This window comes from Telmatherina bonti (genome assembly GCF_933228915.1).
Source record: "Telmatherina bonti genome assembly, chromosome: 9".
In the NCBI taxonomy this organism is placed as follows: Eukaryota; Metazoa; Chordata; class Actinopteri; order Atheriniformes; family Telmatherinidae; genus Telmatherina; species Telmatherina bonti.
The window spans coordinates 10,691,263-10,715,689 of NC_136627.1; the positions used below are offsets into that span (position 1 = coordinate 10,691,263).

Here is a 24,427-nt window from a genome sequence, read left to right on the forward strand (position 1 = left end):
TTTCTCTCTACCGCCAAGTTTGCTATCTTTATTTGGGAATGATGAATAAAAAAGCTCATAGAGCAAATGTGCTTGAAAGGTGTTTCTGAATACATCCAACAATCTAATCAGTCCAACATTCAGTCTCCTTTTATTTCTGCTTCAAAGTCCTCAGACTGAACATGTTTGGCTCTTTAGGAGGAGTTCGCTGCGTCCACCAGCTGGTTGTTTAACGTGTGCCCTGCAGAGGTTTACAGCTACTTTCTCCTTCCTTGTAAAGTTTTCTCATAGCTGCCGTCACGAAACGAGCTTCTTCACTTTTAGGTATTTTATTTTATTAAGAAACGAGAAATTTTAAGATAATTTTTCAGTCACTACTATCAATTTATTAAAGATTTGTGTAGATAAACCTGTAAATAAACCCTTTCTGCTTCTAGGTTGGGGTGTAAGGGTGTGTAAGGGTCTCATTATTGATCAGGCTTCAAACTGTTTATCTGTTGTTACGATTTCACACCCTGCGGTCTCCAGGAGCCCAGACCGGCTGTGATCCACTTCTAAAGATGACTAGATGTTAGACTGTCTTAAACCTGATTCGCTGATCCCAACAGACCCAGCGGGGGAGGGGCTACGGTAACAGTGACACACGTTACAATTTCAGCCTTGGTCAGGTCAAACAGAAGTAAAATCAAATGTACTGATTAGTGATGGATGTTCTTCCATCTGATGTCAGCTTGCATCCATTGCTGACTGGCGTCCCAGTACAGCACGGGTCTGTACTGGGATGCATCTCGGACCCACCAGTTGATTTGCTGGGAGAGAAGAAGATAATGGCTAAGCTCTCACCCACGCTCCACCCCAAACACCGGGCAGAGCTCCCTCAGAGACAGGCTGCTGCATCTGCAGTGTGAAGGAGCAACTGCAGGTTCTTGATTCCTACAGCTGTTAGACTAGAGACCACCACAGCTCCCAGTAGACCACGAGCACATTCAATAAAATCCAATTTCAATTCAGTAATGAACATACTTCACTTTTTTATTCTTTTATACTAACAACAATAGGATTTCTAGGGGGAAACTGTCCCACCTGTTGACGTGTCCCACCGTCCACAGACATGCTGGGTTAGGGTTATGGTTATGGTTAGGGTTTGTCCTTGTGTTGGTTCTGTGATGGACCAGGAACAGCTCTGCCCCCCTCGCCACCCTGCATTTGAATTTATTTGTAACACAGCAAAGTTTGCTTTTTCGAGATGACGAGAAAAACGAACCCGTTAGAAAACGTAAGCACGGCCGCTCTCGGCTGCCATAATCGTCTCAACAGTTTGTTAAATGGGTGCTATTATGGTATTTGGAGTTTTCTGAGCTTTCTACAGTGTTACAGTGTTGAATCCTCATCAGACATGTGAACGACACTGTTTTTTTTTTTTTTTTTTTTTAATCATCTAAACGCATGTTTGAGTTGGATTTCCAGTTCCAGCACGCTCTCCATTCGGTTTCCATGGCGACGAAAAACGCTCGTTTTAGAGAGTTTTTTCTACTTGGAAATCCTTGTGACGTCCCGGGGGATAAGGTTCGGTGATTGGTTACCTTCTCCTGGTTAACAAGGGCATGTACAAATACATCAGGCGGGTGGAAAACGTGGGATAAAGTTATTTCCAACGATGGCTGGTGAGTTTACCAAAGAGAGACATCCTGCTGCATTCGTTGCTGTGGGTTGCTGTTTTCCACTTCGTTTTCAGGGTCTGATTCAGGTTCCAACATGTAGGGCTGTATGCTATGTGTTGACATTGTGTTTTGTTCTTTTTTTGAGTTCATATGAGCCTAATCCTTCTGTTTATGAGACGTTACAATGACGGAGAAAGCAGGTGCGGTGCGCGCTCCCGATGTAGTGCAGTGGCGGGGGGGCGGGGCTTAATGCGGAAGAGTCTCAATCCACTCGTTTTGCCCGCAGGCTGATCTGACAGCCTACGGAGAGGGTCGGTCTGAAGTAAATAAAGCGATTTGTGACAATAACTCCATCAATCCCAGCCCTTCTGGTCTCAGAAATAAAAATAAATTAGCCTGAAATGCACAAAATAGTTCCACTTTAAAGAAACATTTATTTTCTTTTGATGACTGTTATAAACAACAATCTGTTGCTTTCCTTATATAGGCTATAATGAATTGGCTTTCATTATGTTTTTTTTTGCCCTGTCTGTAAAGCGTCTAGCGATGGCATTGCCGTGATTTGACGCTTTAAAGAAAAATTGAATTGAATTGAATTGAATTGTCCAAAAGAACAGAAAATACACACAAGCTTTTCTTATTTCTAATTAAAAACTTAAAATATTTAAGATGCTAAATAAGACTTTAGAAAGAATCACCTCAGAGCTGCTGAATCTCAGTCCAACACAAAAAACTTAGAAAGCTTCACGTGATGTCTGTGAGTCAGGAAAACAGACTGAGTTTAGCTGTACTGTAAGCTTTTACACACAGTGAGTAGTTAAAGTACAGGAGGAAAAGAGGAAAGTTTAGTCCCTCTACAGGGCAGAGACGACTGGATGCTTCAGAACAGAGCAGCTCTGATTACAACACACACAAGCTGTGTTTCCATCACGCCTGGAGTCACACTAAATCTAAATATCCCAATAAAAAAGTGGTAAATTAGAAAAACTTCTCAAATATCACTCAAAAGTTTTTATGCTCTCATGAGGGAATGGAAACACTTTTTTTCCCCCCCGCATTTACATGTCACCAGACATGACATAGGGGATCATGTGACCAGTTAAAGTAAAGATGGTGCGGTGCGTGTGGACGGAGGAGACGGAAATCTTTTTACAAACAATTAAGTACAAACTATAACCGCCATCGTTGATAGCAAACAACAGCAAAATGCAGAGTTTTACAAAGAATTAGACAGAGTAACGAGGGGGAGGGGCTTCGAAAAGCCGTGGAAAATCCTCTGGTGCAAATGGATAACCCTGAAACAACACCACCTGGCAACCTGATAGCATAGTAACCTGACAACATGGCAATCTGGCAACCTGACAGCCTGACAAACTGACAACATGGCAACCTGGTAACCTGGCTACCTGGCAGCATGGTAACATCGCAGCATAGCAACATGGCTATCTGACAACATAGCAACCTGGCAACCTGACAACATGGTAACCTGACTAGATGGCAACCTGACAATCTGGCAACATGGCAGCCTTGCAACCAGGCAAGTGCTACCTGGCTACCTGACAACCTAGCAACCTGACAAAATGGCAGCTTGGCAACCTGACAATCTAGCAGCCTGATAACCTGACAACCTGGCAACATGGCAATCTGGCATAACCTGTAATTCTTACAAAATCTAATCCCACAGACACTTTGCTCTAAACACCATCTGACAGAAACCTCCACAAACCTGGACTCTAAATTTTAGAATTCTAACTTTTATTTTGTGAAAACCTGTGAAGGAAACACAGTAATGGAGGGGGAGAGGCTGTCGTCTGTTTGCTGACATATTGAGGTTAAATCCTAACGATATATTTAACTTTCTTTCTTTCAAACTGTAGGTTGCATTCAGTACTTTCTAACTCTTTCATGCAGCCTTGGTAGCTAGCCGGAGTGAAGAGGAGCAGAGTTGATGATGAGTTCTCATTGTTTTGGGTCTCATGTCTGGGATCACGCCTGAGGCGAGAAAAGTGTGTGTGGGTGTGTGTGTGTGTGTGTGTGTGTGTGTGTGTGTGTGGGGGGGGGGGGTTATTCTCGTTATTTAGACTTATTTCACTTTTTAATTTGGTTTTTGGACACAAACATCTTTCTTGCCTGAGCCACTAGGTCGGCTGTGGAACGAACAAACCCTGGTCAGCATCGGCTGGAATGACTTGAACACTGAGCTACGAACACACACGGAGGACTCGGGGGGGCGGAGAGACTTCTGCAGGCTAAGGGTTCAGGCCGTGTACATACATATGAGGAGGTGGTGTGTATGTTGTGTACAGGGTTGTGTGGGAAAGGGGAGGGGGGGTCACCTACTAGACTCAATATTTACAGGAGAACGTATAAAAATGTACAAGGAGACTTTGACTTTCCCCAAAACCCCGAACTCAGACCCCATGGCTAGTTCGACCAAACGTCTGTGAGGGAACACCAATCTTCCTTTTCTGCTTTTCTTTTTTTTTTAAATTTTTTAAATTATTATTTTTTTTTTTTTTTGTTGTTGTTTTTGTATTTTTTTGTTTTGTTTTTGAATTCCATTGAAAATATGTTTTTTTTTTTTTTCTGTAAAATCACCTGGATTTGCCTCGCTGGCTAGAATAAAGACTGATAACTTATAAGTATACAAACCAAAAAATAGTCTTATTTTCATTACTCTTGCAACTCATTTTACTTAAATAAAGGCTGTTTTGCATTTTTAACATGGGACATCAGTAATCTCACGGTGAAATGTGACACAGAGGTGGATGTTCGGAGCGGAGTTGATCTTCGACTGGATGCTGTTTGCTGTGTGACGTCACACACACCTCGCACGGATGAGCTAAATTTAGTGAACCGTTCCTTCAGGAGGATGATTGAAGAAGAGTTTAGTGTCACGTTATTTATAAAACAAGAGGTCTTCAGACAAATTTAACTTTACAGAATTTTCTTGTATGTGTGTGTAGGAGTGTGTATATTTGTGATTCCAGTTAGGGGTGATAATCCTCATTTTTACAGGCTGAACTCAACATCATAAAGTCTTTTTTTTTTTTATCTTCTTTTTGTTTCAATCATCAGTGTGTGTGTTTTTGTGTGTATGTGTGTGTGTGTGTGTGTGTGTGTGTTAGAGAGGAAGGGATTGTGAATGTGTGTTTCAGTAAGATATTGTTGTTTTGTCCCAGTTTTGACCCTTCTTGCTTGAGTGCTGCATTCTGGGCAGCTGGACATCCACTTCCTCCTCGCTGTCATCTGACTCAGCGCTGGTGATGTCATCCTCATCATCATCGTCATCTTCTTCCTCTTCATCTTCCTCTTCCTCCTCCTCCTCCTCACTCACCTCCTCCTCTGCAGCCTGGGGCCCCTCCAGGTTCTGTGATGAAAGATATTTGCAGCATGTCAGAAACTTTGGGGTATATGTGTAAATCTAGGTGAATACAGAGAGGCAGCAGGACATTTTTAATAAGGGGGCCATGATAAAAACAGAAGATAGGGTGGGCTTGCTCATCATTAGATTTTACAAACCACAATGTCTTACATGATCATTGGTAAGAGGTATTATAATTATTGTGTGAAATAGACGCGTTTCCATGCAGGTTCAGTGGCCTCATGTATCAATGTTTGCTCTAAACGTTACCCATTACAATCCTGTGCACTGTCTTCTTCTATGGTCTTTTTAAGTTGTTACCAGTCCCAAAAGATGCTCTAGCACTTACCAAACAAACTTTTACAGCAGTTTTAAAGCTCTAAAAGTTCTCATCCCCAACAGAGTTGTTTGTCCTTTCAGAGACACCGTAGAAAAAATGTAGGCACACATACGGCAGCTGTCGTGTAAGTGTACCGACAGGAAGTAATAGTGGAAAATGTGTTTGCAGACTTCAGGCATTTGTGACATATTACATTAAAAATCACTTGTAGATGCTCAAGAACAGTTTTGTTTACTACTGCCATTGTCGTACTAAACAACAGCGTTGCCATCCGTCCCGTAAAATGTGGAATCGTCTCGTAATTGACAAACAAACGTTGGTCCCGGATTGAACCAATACGGGACGCACTTTGTTCCATATTTGTTTCCATATATTCCATGTTGTTGGTCACACACATAAACACTCAATCTAAAAATAATATTTTTGGGCAGAATATTTATCCTCCCCACCACCATTATTACAGTGTGATTTTCTGCTTTCTGGCATTGATTAGGGGGCAGAAAACAAGTAGCAGGTTGTGTTCAACAGGATTTTGAAGAAAGTTTTACCATAAAATGATGCAAAATGTCTCTATGTATCTTTGTATCATACATTATATCATTTATCTGTAGAGTTAATGATATAGTCAGTTGTTCTGTCATTGGCCAGTTACAGCTCTGGTTACTATAGGCTGAACCAGAAGTAGTCCAAACATGAGGAGCCCACCAGGATGCAAATGACAGCAGTTTCTTGTGGGCAATATGGCTGAGTTTAGGGAGTTATACTTAACTGGACTAAAGTCAGTAAAGTAAGAAAGTAGAGGCCAAAACCGGGCCAAATAAAACTCCAGATGAGGGCCATATCTGAGCCGAACAGATTTTAGCCACATAATGCTAACTTTGTACAGCGGTAACACTTACTGTCACCTTCTTTCATTAATTCAGAAATTACACATTTATATCTAATGACTATATTTAGTCATCCTGATTAAATCAGCATTTTATTAAAAGCATAAAGAAGCCAAAAGTATTTACAAACCAAAAGCAAACATAAAACACACGTCAATCCAGAGCAACAAGACTTAAAGACAGGTAATGATAAAGAATGTTACAAATGATAAAACTTAATAATATAAATAGTGACCAAAGCAAGAAAGCAGGAAGTTTTTCCTCCATGTTAATACATTTGAGCAGCTGCCAATCAGAATCAGGGTGGTCGAATGCAAATTTTATTATCACCACTGTAAGGCAGCAATCTCAGGTCAGTGCTGGTGGGAGCAGAAATCGCTCTGCTCACACTAAGCCTCAGCATTTGGTGTCTGAGACAAAGCGGAGGAGAGCAGAGAAGTGCAGCCATGCTGTTGCAGCATGCTTGCATGCTTCACAACAATACAGTTCACAGTGGGGAAGCCAGCTGAGGAGAATGTAAGGGGGTGGTGGACACCAACACTGCATGTCTGCATAGAAAACATTTCTTTGGTTAATTCTCAAGGTGTGTTTTCTAATAAGATTTCTGCATGTTTGTGTTCAGCTGAACCTTTGGAGCTGCCCAGTTTGGCTCTGATAAAAACACCAGTTTATCCACCAGTTTAATTATCTGCTTCCACGCTCTTCTGCATAATGACATGCAAATCTCCTGCTTTCTTCTTTTCAGTGTTTAGGACCACCGAGGATATCGAGCTATAAATAGATATTAAGCCCTAATGCAGAGGTCTCGAACGCCGCAATCAGGCAGGTTCTCCTTGTTTCTCTGGTTCAACACACCTGAACCGCATCAACTGGATGAAGCGGCGTCTTGTCAACTTTCTTCACAATGACCCTTTATTTCAGTCAGGTGTGTTGGACCGGGGAAACAGCAAAACCTGGACTGCGGCCTTCGAGGACTGGAGTTTAGAATTGCTGCCCTGACGTGTGTAAATAAATTTACATAAATTAAAAACTTGTTTTCTGCATTTTGTGACTTTATTGCAGGAATGTCAGATGCACCCACAGAAAAAAAAAAAGTATTTACTAAATGAAATATGAGAGCAACAAGCTGCAAACTGCAGTAAATTATGGTTTGCATTCTGACAGGACTGATCAATGGTCAAAGAGGGAATTTAAAGGAGACCTTCTTTACTGATTCACAGCTCTGTGCGTTTGCTGGGACTCCTGTGGAGACGTTTTGCTTGGTTCTGATGTTTATATATTATTTAAGTCAGCTCCCATCGGCCTTGTTAACCCATTCAAATGGGAATTTCTGAAACTAGTGACAAACAGCAACTTCTTGAACACAAATGCTGATTTAAAAAAAAAAAAAAAAACAACCCAAAAACATCCACATATGGTCCAGCATAGCTGTAGATTTATCCTGTGATTAATACCAGCTTCACAGAGGATTTGTGTAAGTCTCATTTTGATCTCCTCCCTGACAGCATCCTTCCACCTTCACTTCCTCCTACCTCCATCGGGTTGATGGTGATTGTCAGAGCCGAGTCATCCCAGGCCACATCTGCCTCTTTAGCTGTCTCCGTCAGCTTCACCTCCTGCTGGTGGGTCACGTGGATGTGGTAAATGCCCAGCACCACAACCACCACCAGGGCTGCGATGCACATAACGATCACCACGGTGGCAGCGCTCGGCACGCCTGACAACAGGAAGAGAGATGATTGTGTTTAAAAGCAAAACAGCAATGACAAAGTATTTTCATTTCATTGCATACATCCCGTAGAGTTGTCTGTGTGTTGTGTTAGGATATAAGTAAATTGTTTCCATAGCAACAGTACTCAGAGCACTGTGCAGGCCTATTTCTGTAATCCTGCCTACTTCCTGCTAAAGTTCTGACCACAGATCTCAGTAACTTCTTTAGTTGTTTTGTATTTTCCTTTGAACGCAGATTATTTCTTAAATTCTGGTGGATTTACAGAACCTGGAAAAAAGAAAATAATTAGAAAATGCCAAAGGTTATTGTGACCTGCCTAACTCCGGGGATCCACGGAACGCAAAAGCGTTGTGGAAGTGGCTTCTGCGGAGTGGCTGCGCTGAGCCTATTCCACCTGCAGAGTTTCAGAGCGGAGCGTCTGTGTCGCGGTTCACATTGCGTCATCGTGCCATAGTTGGTGTAGACCAACTTAAAATGCTTTCTAAAAAGACTTTAAAGTGAATAATAAACCAACAACTAAATGAGCAGGAACAGTTCGACCGTGTCTCATAAGCTGCTTTATTTCTTCATAGCAGAGATGTGTGGTGTGAACAGCTTGCAAAACCGCGCAGCTTTCCTCCTCCAAGATAAATGCGCATTTTCCACGCTGTCATTTATGAAGTGAAACTGTCTTTCACCTAACAGTTTGGTGCTACTGGTAATGAAGAAATGTTGCTGTTTCAGACTAAAATGCATCCAAAGCGGACATGTAGTCTTACTGGTAAAATCCACTGGATCCACTTTGGTTTTTATCAGCTGATTTCCTGCCTTAACAATCTGATCCGCTCCAGATTGACGAGGTTTAAAGCAGCAAAAATAGAAATGACTCGTATTTTAGAAAAGCGGAAAGCAGCAAGTCCTATGGGACGCTTTGGAAACGCACCACAGCGCACCTGGTAGAACCAGTCCTGCTGACTGGTGTTGCTGCGGTCAGCTGTGGCCACAACTCCACGCTTTCACGTTTAGTGGCACCAAGAAGCCTCTAAAACATCTTTAACTGCAATTATCCCGGCTAAACCAGCCCACATTGCCAGGAAAAATAATTGCGATGCTGTGAAACAGGGGTACAGATCTTCCAAAAGCCGTCTTCCAATGGATTTTAAAGATCCTCTTTTGTAGAGTTGTCAAACATGCCCCAGGGGGTGTCGGAGACCTATCACTCTCTTCTGTACGTAGCCTCTGCTTTATTCTGACATCATCAGACTAAAAATATGTTTTTGTTCCTTTGATTTGGCCTGAAGAAAATATTAATTCGTTGTGTTCCACTTATAGAACATCTGGCTAACCCTAAAACAGCTGGAGGTCGGAAGCATACAGAGGGGCAGACCAGCCATCCGGCGTACAGGGTGGTGGCCTGATGTGTTTCTGAGACCAAATGTGTATCTGTTGGTCTGGTTGGTTCTTAATGAGATACTGATGGAAACTTACTTCCTGTTTATGTGACTTCTTTCCTTCTCGACTAGAACAGTCAGAAACACAACTACTTTCTGGCATTGTTCTCATTTTCCTGCTAAAGATCCTCTGTCACAATTTTAATGGTCAGCCAAGCTTTCTGACCTTCTTGGAAAGTTAAAGCACATGAAAGTGACATATGAAGTGACAAAAATCATCCATTTCTGACATCTCAGTTACTCCCACCTGCACCATATGTACCATATATAGGTATTACCATTTTAATAGAACTGCTTCATTGGTTGGTTTGTACATAACAGAGGAGTAAATAAAACATGTTCAACAAAAGATGTCTTAATATCTGCAGTTACAAAAAAAAAGAAAAAACTGACAACAAATCTTTTAAAGAAATGTGGCGATGTCACATTACATCTTATTAAAACTTAGAAACAAGTGAGACACATAAAACACAACCGGACTTGCTGTACGTTTAAACAATCGCTGTTCAGAAAGAGCTTGTTGCTCAGAAACTCTGGGATCATGTTGCTGCGTCTTTCTTCTAAAATGCACCGACAATAAATCTGGGACCTGCTGTTTATTCTGAGCCGCCAAGCAAACTGAAAATCAGCCAGAAAGTTAGGGATCTACAAGGCTGAAACACAGATTATGTTTGTGATATTTATAATTGTTATTATTTCAAATTTTTCAGACCATTTTTCCTGATTAAAAATCCTCCTCTGTCTAATTTACATGTTATTGTTCATGTGATCTTCATAGCTCTACACTTTGCCTCTGTCTCTACGTTGCTAATTAACGCCTTTGAGCTCATTATATTTTCATGGCAAAGAGAAACTGCTTTGGTTTTTTTGTGATTTCTCTCACCAGCAGCATTAAAGGCTGATGTTGGGGAAAAACTGATCAGGAGACCGAAGCAGCAGGTGCTGAGGAACTTCAGGAAACAAAACGAGAGTGTGAAAAGGAAATGATTTAAAGTTGCATAATTTTAATTAATCAGATTAAAACCACTGAGGCAGACCGCAGCATCACTGTTCATTTTCATGAATGTGTCTGAGACCTCCTTCTCAGACACATTCCCTCCGACTCTCTGTGCTACTAACAGCACTGGCCACCGAACTCACCAGGACCCTAAGTAGGATCCAATAAAGTCTGATGAATAATTAAGTCTCATGTGATAGATTAGAACCGATGCCTCTCCTCCTTAAGACATTCTCCTTGTTCATAAAGGAAAAGCAGCAGTGTGATTAACAAACTTAGACTTTTCTTTTAAATCTTGCCCCGTTTACCCAGGAATCAATCGCTGGCAAGTTTTTTTTCTTCTTTTCCACAGAATTACTGATTTTCAACATTTCAGCCTTCAGCAGAGTGGATTTCCTGTGGGAGTTTCTATCAGACTGCTTTTAAGTCAATTTTGACATTTTAATCGTATTAATTCTCCATAAAAACTATGAATGACTGAAAGAACAATATAATAAACTTTCATACAAAGACTATTTGTGGTTGATTTTTCCTTTCTGTTACAGAGAAATTTAGTGTTGCTCTGAGAAATAGACCGGTGGCATCTCAGTTTTATTTGCAGTGTATTGATCATAGACTGCATATAAAAAAAAGTACGTAGCCTCTGTGATGTCACCCATAGGTTTCTGAAGAGCTGAATTGAAGCTCGGTGGGCGGTTCCTACCATCGCCATCATGGCAGGGTCATGTGTGTTGTCTCACCCGGAAAATACAAATATGGGCAAAGAGGTGGAGCTGAGAGGGGGGATGTGAGTGTCATGGTGGATGATTGACATCAAACAAACTACGAGCTTTCTGTAGCTAAGAGCTAACCAAGCTAACCTGGAGATAACAGGAGCTAACCAGCTAACGGAGGTAAGCGGGCTACAGCTAAATCACGTTGTTACCCGGCTAAAAACCGCGGTTGTTCTATGTTCTTCTGACATGAAGTGGGAGATTGGTACCTGTCAATCAAAAGGACACGCCCATAAATATGACGAACTTCGAGATTAAATTACTTTTAAACGGACGAGTTAGAAAAAAATTCACTCCCTTCACAGTTGTCATGAAGGTAAACCTGATCTATTAAACCTAAAATGGATTTTTGAACCAGGCTGTAAACATGTTTATTTCTGCTGTGAAGTTGGTCTTTTTAACAAGGGAGTCTATGGGGAGTTGCTCTGTTTTGCAGCCCCTAGTGGATGAAGGGGGAACTGCAGTTTTATGCACTTCCGCATAGACTTCACTTTTAACCGCCGGGGGTTGCTGCTTGGTATAGATGAAGACACAAGTGGAAATAAGGACCAAAATGTTACCAGATCAGTTTAGAAAACTTCTTTTTTCCCTCTTATATTCAGTAAAATAGTAAACCATCCAAATGTGTGTTTTCCTACCTGAAACATGGCTGGGATACAAGTCGTTGATCATGGATGGATGGTGGACCACCTGCATGTACTGAGGTGGTGCTATGACGTGATTGATGTGCACACCGGCTTCTGAACTGTGCAAGACGCTCACCTGGATCAGAGGGGAACAAATTCAGTCGCACTTCTTTTCCATCGTGAAGGAGAAGAAAATGGCAACTATCTTGACAGCTCAGCTGTTTGGCAACTCTGCTACTCTTTGGGTCATCTAACTTTTGGCTGACTGACCTCAAGGTTGAATTCGTTGCTGGTGTAGCGTCCGTTGAGCTCTGAGCAGGTCAGACGAAACCTCCTCTCCGTTAGCTGGCCAGCCTGCCAATTGTAGTAGCGTACCATTCGGATCACCTGCTCATAGTTGGCCATGGAGTCCACACCTGAGAAGGGGAACAGCAGAGGATGAGGGGAACGTTGTGGGTTCATGGAAACCAGCGAAGAAGAAGGTCTGGTGTGGTCATCCTACCGTATATGGACATGCCGGAGGTGGAGTTGGTGGCGTCCAGGTGTTTGCCGAGCAAAGAGCTTCGCTGCAGTTGGAGAGATTCTTGTTCTGGGTTTAGCTCCTCCCCCAACACCAGGATGTCGCAGTAGTCCAAGTTATGAATGATCTCCTCCATCACTCCAGGCTGACCTGCTGAACATAGAAGCACATAAATAGATATTGCTGCCATTTTCAGTTTATTTTGGTTTGTGGATAAAAGAACATTCTGGCACCGAAACCTCATATTTACTGCAGTTTTCTGCTTACAGTTTAAGTCTGTTGCATTCTGCACAAGGAACAAGAACATTGCACCTGCTTTAAAATAAAGTTTGTTTTAGTCACAAAAAGCTTCAGCTGCAACAGGCCAAAGATGCGCAAAGATGTGACTGATGTGTGTGTTTTTACGCATGATGAACAACGTACCCAGTTATTTCATGCTTAACTAGAAACTCTGGATGGGTGGGGCTGTACACGTGTTCTACACATCTTTATACTTTCTCACCACATCAAACAGCTGTAAAACAATTTTGCATCAGCAAAAATGCAGAAGCAACAACTTCCTATTTCACACTCGCCTGCGTTAACCACGCCCACCTCAAATGTCCGAACAATGACGTAACACTTCACAGATCCCCATGAGATGAAAGTTGCTGCTAGGCTGGTGCCTCGAGAACCTGCTGCAAGATGTTCCCAGTTATGTTCACGAGAACCAAGTGATGTAATTTTGTTCAACAACAGGAAGGATGAAGCTGTTGCTTCTGGTAGAGGATGTTACCTCGTCATGAGCTGCTGCGCTTTTAGAGGGAAGTTTTCTGGAGTTGCTTTGTGGTTATTCAGCGTGCATTCCTTTGTTTTTTTCATGTCATAACAAGGGGTGGGACTTTAATTATAACTGATTAATTACAAAAAATGAACACATCAGAGTTTGTGATACAAACAAATGACATTTCTGGAACTCGAGTTTACAATATTAATGTCTGTGTCTATTATTGGATTCAGTTATCCACTAAAATACATTTTAAGAAAAAAAATGGTGCAGTCTGGGGAAAACTATTGTCATGCGATTACAATACGATTAATTGAGATTAATGACGACAAAACCTGTAGTTGATTTTTCAAAAAATGAGTTTCGCAGCTACTTATTAATGAACCAAACTAACAATAAAGTTTCCTTTGAGCACTCCAAACGAACGTTGACTTATGGCCACCAGTCTGGTAGCATTGCTGAAACGTCTAGACGGAAATGCCACATACTTTGAGGAGTCATAGTTTGAACAACAGTGTCCTCTCCTTCTCCTGGAGTCCAATTACCCATCAACTCCCTGAACACAGGCAGCAACATGAGCTTCTGTGGTTGCACATTTCTTCAGACTGCTCTCATCACAGCAGCTCTGGGTGGGAGCTGACGGCTCTCTGACAGTCTGCCGAACCCTAACTTCCACTTTTCACTCCTTCCCAGTCTTCTCCCTCGCTGTGGGTTCCCAAGGGAGGGGACCTGCTATGCCCATTTAACAGCTTCCCAGTGGGCTGAGTCAGAAATTTGGTGTGTTTATTTGAAAAGGGGCTACCAGAGAAACTGGGGAAGAGGTTTTGTGTAAAAGGGGAAATACTGAGTTTGTTTTTATGCAGTTATTGGGTGATGCTGTTGCTATAACTTAGGAGCGGAAAGGCTCATCTTTAGGAGGTGTTCACAACTTCTTTAGCCTTCATTAGCTTGTTGTTTCAGCTGAGCAGCTAAAAAGTTGTCCATGCTGTTACCTTTCTGACAGCTTACAGAGTGATAATGATACCAGCTGCTTTGTAAACGCTGCTAAACACTTCTGCCTAATGCTAATGTTGCTCTGTTGGACGAATAAGCATGTGAACATTGCTTACATGCTAGCTGAACACGTGCAGACTCTTTCTGTTTATAGCTGACTGACTGTAACACAGCATTCAGAATTGTTTACAGTCACTGTGAAGCTTTATTTCACCTTGTGTCACAGATAAATGTGTGATTTTCCTCCAGCCAGTGGAATGTTTAGCTTACTGTAAAGTTTCTAACCTCAGTTTAGTGACCGGGACTTGGCTCAGTTACAACCGCATTTCCAGGAAAGTTGCAGTGTTGTGATAAATGTGAATAAAAGCAGAATGCAATGATTTGCAAATCTCATAAGTGGCGATGTTTGTGTGCAGGCTGCATATAGTTCAGGAGGGCTCCAGTTCCGTCCTCCAGATCAACCATCTTGTAGCTTTTAGATGCAACTCTTTTCCACACCTGAGTCAAATGAATGCCTGGTTACCAGGCTTCTGCAGGGCTGGATGACGTGCAGAAGATAGAATTCAGCCATTAGATAAACTTAGAGGCTTTTCTATTTCACATAAAATAGGAGCTCATTTTAAAATCTACATCTGTTTCTAACCTAATGAGGGACTTCTGGTGGAGAATGATGCCTGTTTTCTATGCAGCGGCTCCTGCATACAGAGATTCCTTTTGATCATCTGAAGCTTTTCATATTGTTATATACTGTAGATCAGGGGTGAGCAACTCTGGTCCTCAAGGGTCGCAGTCTTGTAAGAGTTAGGAATTTGCCTGCTGCAACACGCCTGACTCAGTTTAATGTCAAGCTCTGCACCAGACGTGTGTCAGGCGTGGTGCAGCAGGAAAACCCTTGAACCCTCTGAACCCTAGGACTGGAGTCACCCACCGCTGCTGTAGATGATGGGCCCTTCGACGTCTTCCCAATTTTACACTCAGGAACGTTTTTCTGAAGTTGTCTAAATTTTTAGAAGCAGCTTGAACCTCTCTCCATCTTTTACATATTTTCAGCTCTGCTTCTCTGAAAAGGCTCCTTATATTCCCCCCTTATGCTCATGACTCATTACCGGTTAACCTACTTCGCTGTCAAAAACGCCTCCAGCTGTTTTTGATTGACGCCTGCTACTTTTCCGGCCTTTTCTGTTTCTAGTCCGAACTTTTATCAGATGTGTTGCAGTTATCAAATCCAAGGTAAGCTCATATTTACCATGACATGTAAAAATGGTTCAGTTTCAGAATGACGGCATGCAGAAGATCAAACTGGTGAAACAGTAAAACCATTAAAAAACACGTGAATTGTCCAAACGCAGGTCAGTTCAGCAAATGTTATTACCTTTTCCTTAACCCAAAGCCCAACGTGACATATGTGATACTAACGGTTTCAGAGACATTTGGCATCTCTTTATGGTAAAAACACAATCTGATACTGGTCTTCTGCCCCCTATTAGATACCAGAAGATTGCACTATATATTTTGACATATCACATGCTGTTTATTTTCTTTGTTACATTTAGTTGAAAGGCAAAAAAAAAAAACTTGTAAAAAAAAGAAAATAAGTCTTGCCAGCTTTTCATGGTTCAGACATTTAAGAGTAAAATTCCTATATTTTTCTGAAAAATAATATTCTTATTACACGAAATCTTTCAGTCTGGCATCTGTGTCATCATGGTTGGTGGTAAATGCTGTTTTGGTTCTTTGGGAGAAACATAAACCACACGCTGAGTAGTTGCACAGAGTCTGTCTGGTGCTCCGGGTTCAACCACAAAGGAAAATTCGGAGATGAAGAGAGTCTGGGAGGGTGGCACAGCTGGGAGGAACGAAAAACCTCTGAAGCGAAGAGACGATGACCAATAAAGCAGACTGGTCAGAATGTTGAGCATTAGAGGTGATGAATTGAAGGGAGATGTAATGACCTTGGCTTGGAGTAAAGGCAGCGGAATAAGCCTTGAGAAGATACGGTACGGCGGCCGAGTAGAGGCAGTGCTGAGTCGGCTCAGGGGAAAGACAAACGGATGAAAGTGAGACAAAGCAGGGAACGGGGCAAAGGAGTGATTAGCAGGATCCCAAAAAACTTATTGCATGCTCTGCAAAAGAAACGTGCAATTTATCTGGAATCCTTTAAGCCCCAAGAAACAACTAAATGGGCTCCATTATGAAAGTTCATTGTAACAACCTCTCCCCCACCTCCCCCACAAACTCTCTCCATCTCTCCCTTTCTCCCTTTCTTTCCATTTCTGTGTCTTTCTTTAGTTTCCAGCTAATCTCTCCCTCCCAGCTGTGGTCTCTATTTCACAAGCTGAAAGCGCTTCTCTGACTCCTGAAAGCTACGCCGCTTCCTGCTCCTCTTCCTCCGTGCAGCGCGTTATACTAAAACCTCCCTCTCGCTCTGCTTATCTGCTCCTAATTGACAGCCAGCGGCGGGTCTCGTGGCCGAGCCGGGGCGGTTCTTGCTTCTGTGGTCAGATTGCTGGATGAGACTACAGCTGCTGGGACTTTTAATGGTTTTCATTTTGCCACCGGTGACGGCAGAGCGAGCGAGGGATCAGGCTTCTGGTAGGTTCAGACCTTACTCAGCAGGAGGAGTTCTTCTGATTGCATAGGAGAAAAGGAGGAGAGGGTATGGTAAGTGTTGAGGAGCTAATACCTGCAGATCTGTGTGGAGAAGAAAGTACTGGACTGGAGGAAAATGACTCAACACATCGTGACAAAAAGAGCTCTTGCTAACGGTGCAGGAACTGCTGCTGATAAGAAGCTCCTGTCATCAAAGGTTTGTGAGGGGTGTGACAGCCAGAGGGGGGGTACTAGTTTAGTTCTGAGATACACTCCAACCATTTAGTGCAGAGTAGAACTTTTAAAGTCTGACTGCAGCAATACAAATGTGCTTTATCAGATTCGGATTATATAAAAAGGATTTACTGTTAAAGATTTAAAGTACTTCCAAGTACTAAATCCTGCTCTTTGGGTTTTTTTTTTAAATTAATATAATCAGTTTATGAGATAAAATCTATATTACAAAGAGCATTGAAGCTTATTTGCAGTGGAATCTATCCAGATTAGGAATCCCTCTTTTTGTAATCATGCTCATTGAGCTGAATGCACCATGAGCTGCTGGCCATTAAAACACGGCGGCATTTCCTCATATCCATGGTAACCACTATGATGAATATATTTACGCTAAAGAAAAGCTTTTGTATTCTTTGCTGTCGTGTCCTCGGCAAAGTTACATAATGTGTCGTTAAAGTGTCCGACTGATAGTTTTCACTAAATAAACAGAACTGAAACTGAACAGAAATCCAGAAAACAAATCCAGTCTTGTTTCCTAGTTGACTGTTTGTTACGTAACTTATAAGCTTGAATTACTATCAAACCCACATGTGTGTTGTAGCCAAGCGGCAACCCCCGGCGGTTAAAAGTGAAGTCTATGCGGAAGTGCATAAAACTGCAGTTCCCCTTCATCCACTAGGGGCTGCAAAACAGAGCAAATCCCCATAGACTCCCATGTTAAAAAGACCAACTTCACAGCATAAATAAACATGTTTACAGCCTGGTTCAAAAATCCATTTTAGGTTTATAGGTCAGGTTTACCTTCATGACAACTGTGGGGGAGTGACTTTTTTTCTAACTCGTCATTTTAAAGGAATTTAATCTCGAAATTTGGCAAATTTAGGTGTGTCCTTTTGATTGACAGGTACCAATCTCTGGCTTCAAGCCAGAAGAACGTAGAACAACCGCGGTTTTTGGCCGGTTAACAACATGACTTAGCTTTAGCCCGCTTACCTCCGTTAGCTGGTTAGCTCCTGTTATCTCCAGGTTAGCTCGGTTAGCTCTTAGCTACAGAAAGCTCAGAGGTCGCTCAATGTCAATCATCCACGGCTCCCCTCTCAGCTCCACCTCTTTCCCATATTTGTATTTTTCAGGCGAGACGACACACATGACGCTGCCAAGATGGCGACGGTAGGAACTGTCCACCGAGCTTTAGTTCAGCTATCCAGAAACATATGGGTGATGTCACGGAGGCTCCGTCCATCTCTTTATATACAGTGTATGGTTGTAGCTGACGCTTGTGTGATTGTTTATGTGTTTCCATGGCAACATGGAAACAGTAGTTTCCTTTGAAACAGTATTTTTTATATGTTTATAATCACATACTCGTATTCTGCCTCATGAGGTTACTGCCATAAGTTTTAAATTTACTTGGTAAAATCTGTTGGGTTGTTAAGGTTACTTGAGTCACATGACCCGGAAGTGACAACGGGAGTCGGACAAAAAGAAAGAGACATCATGTGAAGAAAAAAGGACATTTACATTCATCAAACTATCTACCACTGGTTTTACGTGGCGTACACCGTAAAGACTGTTTCATTTTATTTATACTTTGAAGGCTGACATGATGTTGTTGTTAAAACTGTGTTATTTCCAGTTTTCATGGCGTTCCATGAATCTGCAGAGAAGAAAATAAACGGATTGTGGACATCAATAAGAAGCGTGGATTCTTTTCAACTAGGGCAGATACATGTGTTTTAAAAGAGCACAACTATGGTTAGTTTTTATCCCCGCTGATGTTATAGAGGCTGCAGGTGGAGGAAAAATATTTTGCAGCTTTTTCTGTGTTAGATGAACACAAAACTTTACTTAATGCTTCACATGTACGGCTAGATATTCTGTTTAGTGTAAATAACGCTGGAAGCTAAATGTTCTCTTACTTTGGACCATTTTAACCTTGTTCTGTTGTGTCAGGAAAGGAAAAGAATAATCCATTTAGTGCTGCATGTGAGTCTAAATGAACTGAGAAATAAACAGCTTAAGCAGCTCTGCTTCCAGAGTTTTTCAATGCAACATTGAGAGCACAAGTTTTCATTCCTGCACTTTGCTTTCACACCGTACATCTGCACCAGATGAAATGCTGCTGCGTGTTTCCAGTCTCATGAGGTGTGATGAACTGTTTAGCTTTCTCAGAAGGTTGCTTTTGCAAGGCAGGTGATGTGTGCATATGCTTTGGGACCTCATGAATGAGTGAACGAGCCATGAATATGAAAAACACTAAGTAAAATATTTAGTGAAGACAGATTTCTACCTGCAGGCAGGTGCATACTGAATCCCCAACTTTGTGAGGTAGAGTCAGACTTGTGCTGTTTGCTGTAGGAGCAGATAACTACACAGGTGAACCATGCACCTTTCTCGCTTGTTAACAATTTCATCATTGCTGTTTTTAAAAGCAGGAAGGTTCTCAAAGACTGAAGTCTAAAATGGTCCATAAAAATGCTTCATATCGGACGATCAGAACACAAATAAGTACATTTTAAATTAAATTTTCTTTTCTTCTCCTGTTCTGACATGATATCAGCCATGAATCCACTTAGAGGCAGATGCCTGCTTCGGATCTGGAGGGTTCTCTGAATTCCAGATGAATCTAAGCAATTATGAGGAGCTGATCCTTTACTGGTTTTCTGTTGTTTAATTGCCCAAAAGCAGAGCTAACGGGCCACCTTGCAGGTACCAGATCCTGCCGATGACGTCACACAATACTCCATAAGAGTGTAAAGCTTGTTCCATTCGCCACGAGAAGTGAGAACTTTTTTCTTGTTCTCGAGGCTCTGAGAAGAAAATGACGTCATTTTGTTCTCACGGACGCTTTTGAAGACAGTTCTCAACACAACACATGACCATATCATGATTAGTAGTAGTAGCTTTGAAGCTGGGGGAGGTAATGTTGGGGTTGGGGAGCTAGCAAGATGTGAAAGTAGCACCCTGTTCTGGCTCCTCCCTCTCTGGTTTTGGTTCTCATTTTGTGATCCAATTCTTTTTTCTTACCTCCGCCAAGGATGTTATGTTTTTGCTGGCGTTTATCTTTTTAACTGTTTGGGTTCAAGATAACTCAAACAGTTATGGACGGATTAAAATGAAATTTTTAGGCGTTGTTGGAAATGTGAAAAGGAAGAAAAGAGTTAATTTTGGTTTGGATCGTTTGGATCCAGGAAGTTTTTAAAGGCCGTGGTGGAGGTTTGTGATTTCCAAGTGCTTTTCTAGTTCTCAGCTTTTTCCACCAATGATTTTCTCTTTCTCGGCTGTTTAGCAGGAGCAGGCAAATAAACCGAGCCGGGTCGGGAAATCCTTCCTGCATTTTCTCAGCCATGCTTGCCTTCCAAGTTTCTTCTTCACTACTTTGTACTTTCATCCTAGCATGCTTTATATGCAGGGTGTGGCTATCAGGTATGCACTGCGGGAGGGGATTGGTCAGAGTTTTTACAGACTTATATTAAGCTGAGGGGTCTAACTATATTTCTTATTGTTCATGATTACAAAATGTACAGACTACTATCAGGACGAGGAACCACTTCACCCAGAGTAAAAAAATGTCTCTGAGCAACATTACCTACCCAGCTTTAAGTGAACGTTCCACCACACCACCATGCATTTCCTGACTGAATGGTGTTTATCTGATGGTGCTAACCTGCATAATGTGCAGCGGTGTCTGCCCTGGTGACCGTACTGATGATGTGGAGCTCCTGGAACAAAGCAATGCCTCCCGCTGAGCCAAAGCTGGAGGCTGGCCGGATGAGCCTCTCCACTCCGGTGATGGTGATTCTGGGTTCGCTGGGCTGCAGCACCATCACCACTGCATCGATAGGCGGGATGGTGATACAAGTGTCCTCACCAAAGCACCTGGACATGCAGAAGTGGAGACAAGCAGAAGAGTGAGGAGTGAAGCACAGACAAGGGGGCAGCTTCAAATCCCGCTTCATTTGTACAGCGCCATGGCAACATCATCTCAGGGCACTTTAGTTTCCTGTGTATTTGTAAGTTTTTAAAGCATTTGATTGTGGCACAAATAAATCAGTTTGTGAATTATGAAAAACAAAACCGTGAAAAAGAAGATTTTACATTTAAACTTACTGCCGTGTGTGAAAAGAGAATTTCTGATAATTTCATATAAACACATTTATCTGGTTTTATAACAGAGGAAGATATCACAGCATATCTCAGAGGTTTTTCATACAACCACCTATGAGCGGAGTGGTTAAACACATCCACCAGGTATGCAGACATAAACGTGCTTCATTGAAAAGACACCAGTCAGACGACTTTGTATGGCTTTTCCCATAATAAGTGATTAATAAATTTATTTGATTGATTTAATAACATCCAATGGGCGTGATTGGATGTTAAATGGGTGAGGTTAAATGTCAGATGGGCGTGGGTTAGGGTTAGAGTTGGGGTTAGAGTTAATCCAATTAAAATGTTGAATGTCAAACCCTGCCCAAAATCCAGCCCCGCCTCATTTTCCAGGCTGCAGTCTAGACCCTCTCGTTTGATGTGGTAAAAAATAAAGCTTTTCAAAATTAGAGTATAATTTAGTTTCATTTTAGAAAAGTGGGCTGTACTACTAATGGTGTGAAAAGTTTTTTTTTAAAAAAAAATTGATCATTAGAATAATAATAATGTAATAAACTTATGAAGAAATATGAGGGACGAGGCAGAACGAGGCAGTCTTGATGACTGAAATGCACTGATGGTTCTGCATTTATCGCAACAAATATTCAGTTATTGTTTAGTAGGAGCTGAAAACCCGGAGGGCGGAGCTGATTAGTAAAGATCAGGAATGAGGCTTAAAGGTAGAAAGCCTGTATGAATGTCTGGAAAGTATTTTTTCCATCTATCCATCCATTTTCTTAACCACTTGTTCCAATTAAGGGTTGCAGGAGAGCTATCCCAGTAATCACTGGGAGAGAGGTAGGTACACCCACACAGGTAACCAGTCCATCACAGGGCCAGCAGAGAGACAAACAACCATTTACGTTCACACTTCAGTTTAACCAGTTAACCTAACATGCATGACTTTGGATGATGGGAGGAACCCACGCTTACACTGGTCCACATAGAAAGGCAACTGTTTATGAAGGCTCCTTTATAAACAATGTGATTTTGATGAGTGATACCATGATGCAGTGTCATGTTCTCTGCTCTGCCTGGGTTAATCAGTGGATTCAGTTCACTGGTGATCATCTGATTGCCACTCTGTTTCTTGCCATGGTTTCCACTCAGACAATCAGAAAAACTCCTGGATTTCACAAATTGCCACCTGGTCTCCACACTATACAACCTCACCTCATTCTCTCCTTATCTACCAGATTATCAGCACAGCTTCCTGCCCAGTTGAAATCCAGACAGCCTTCAAGATGGCCAACCAGCCTTGATTCTCGGATTTCCCCTCTTGCCTTTAATGGAGTCCTTCTGCCTGTTCCGGAGCTTCATTTATAAAACTGTGCATAGCAACGATGACTACAATTGGCGTTCGTACGGAAAACTGGAAATGCAGCTCAAAGAAAACTTCCCGATTTATAAAGCAGTGTGCACGCACGTCCCACACCTGTTTTTTTTAATAAATTAGGATCAAGACTAAATAAAGAGGAGGAGCTGAGAGGGGGTCTGTGAGCGTCATTATGGATGATTGATATAAAGCAAACTCTGAGCTTTCTGTAGCTAAGAGCTAACCGAGCTAACCTGGAGATAACAGCTAACCAGCTAACAGAGGTAAGCGGGCTAAAGCTAAGTCACGTTGTTAACCAGCTAAAAACTGCGGTTGTTCTTATTTGAAGCAGGTGATAAAGTACCTGTCAATCAAATGGACACGCCCCCAAATATGACAATTTTTTAGATTAAATTACTTTTAAACGGGTGAGTTAGAAAAAAATTAACTCCCCCCTCAATTGTCATGAAGGTAAACATAACCTATTAAACCTAAAATGGATTTTTGAACCAGGCTGTAAACATGCTATGCTGAAGAAGACTGAAGATATAAATGTGTTTTAGACCTACCTATGATTGTTTTCTAACAATCATTTCTAAATCCAGCTTCTCTCTCTGCATGCACTGGTGCCACGGTTTAAGAGTAGGAGTGTAACTGGTGAAAAACATGGTGATTAACGTAACAGCAGAGGATCCTGGGAGGTGAAAAAGACCCACATCATCACCAAGGTGAAATGAGATTAGAAACGAACCATAACAAGAGTAAATGTTGACTTTGCTTTGCTTAGCTTCAAAGCTGGAAAAGAACGAAATGCGATGAAGAATTTGCTACTTTTTTTTCTTTCTCAACTTGTCAGAGAAATTCGTGAATTTGAACCCAGCTGAAGATGTAGATCAGGGGTTAGGCAACTCCGGTCCTCGAGTGCCACAGTCCTGCAAATGTTAGGAGTTCCTCTGCTGCAACACACCTGACAAACATCAGACCTAATTCTGCACAAGTCTGCTAATTAGCCATGGATTTGAATCAGGTGGGTTGCAGCAGGGAAACTCCTTACATCTGCAGGACTGTGGCACTAGAGGACTGGAGTTGCCTATCCCTATCCCTCATGTAGATAATCTTCTCCACGCTGATGCCACAATGCTAGCTGGTTTTACGAGAATTTAAAACAGGATCAAGGGCATCTTTTTTTTGCACCATAAAGCTATGTCATCTCTGAGAAGGACAATGTTTGTTGCCATGTTTGCTCTACAGCCACATGTTTGTCCTCTCATTCATCAGCTCATTTGTGCTGAAATGTCTTCGTGCTTCATTTTCTTTTCTCATATGTCTATGCATGAAATCTAGACAGCTGCTTGCTTTGACTCATTTAAAAAAAAAAAAAAAGTATTTTTAATCATTATTTTAAAACTAAATATATAAACTACTGAACAAAGAGTTGTTGAACCAAATTTCCAAGTGGTAACAAGTGATACAATTAACTTTCTCCATATTCATTTACTGAGTTTAATTTGTGATCAGTGCTAAATTGCACAAGAAAAACTTTTTCTATTGAACCTAAAACTAAAAGTTTAATGTGAATATTCAGTTTTTTGGGGGGATATTTCAATTTGGAACAACTTGACTTTCCATGAAATTGGGACAAAGTGACTGAGTCCTTCTTTGAGAGAAACTAAATGATTAAAGTAATTCTGAGTCGAACTGAACCAACTTTATGAACAAACTTGGATGAATTTAAATAAATCAATCCAATGGAAACAATTCATTTAAGTTGATTCAGTGAGTTTAATTTATCAAAAAACATAAGTTAACATCGTCCGAAAGAATCAGTGGGATTCATGTAAAGGGCTTTAGATCAACTACAGCCCAGATCCGCTTTATAGAGTAAAGGCCCATATGTTCGATCGGAAAGACGGATACACAGACGGACGGACAGTTTCGTACATCTCATGCATGTCAGCTATCTGCCATTTGACACAGAAAATGGAGCAACACCACCAGAAATCACAGGGACGGTGTTGAGTTGTGACCGGACACACAACCAGCGAAAGGAGCGAACCAGAGAAGAACATGAG

At 41.7% G+C, this 24,427-nt stretch overlaps 1 protein-coding gene across 1 annotated transcript in view; it reads right to left on the minus strand.

The window, feature by feature from the left end:
- Positions 1-4,794: 4,794 nt before the first annotated feature.
- Positions 4,795-24,427, minus strand: part of LOC306760935 (calsyntenin-2-like) — a gene marked incomplete at both ends in the record, with an annotated part of 361,417 nt that continues 341,784 nt past the window's right edge. Inside the window, 6 exons of the mRNA XM_079246988.1 lie at positions 4,795-5,010; positions 7,764-7,948; positions 11,802-11,925; positions 12,060-12,205; positions 12,292-12,459; positions 20,559-20,770. Coding sequence (XP_079103114.1) covers positions 4,795-5,010; positions 7,764-7,948; positions 11,802-11,925; positions 12,060-12,205; positions 12,292-12,459; positions 20,559-20,770 — 1,051 coding nt within the window. The remainder of the gene's footprint in view (positions 5,011-7,763; positions 7,949-11,801; positions 11,926-12,059; positions 12,206-12,291; positions 12,460-20,558; positions 20,771-24,427) is intronic.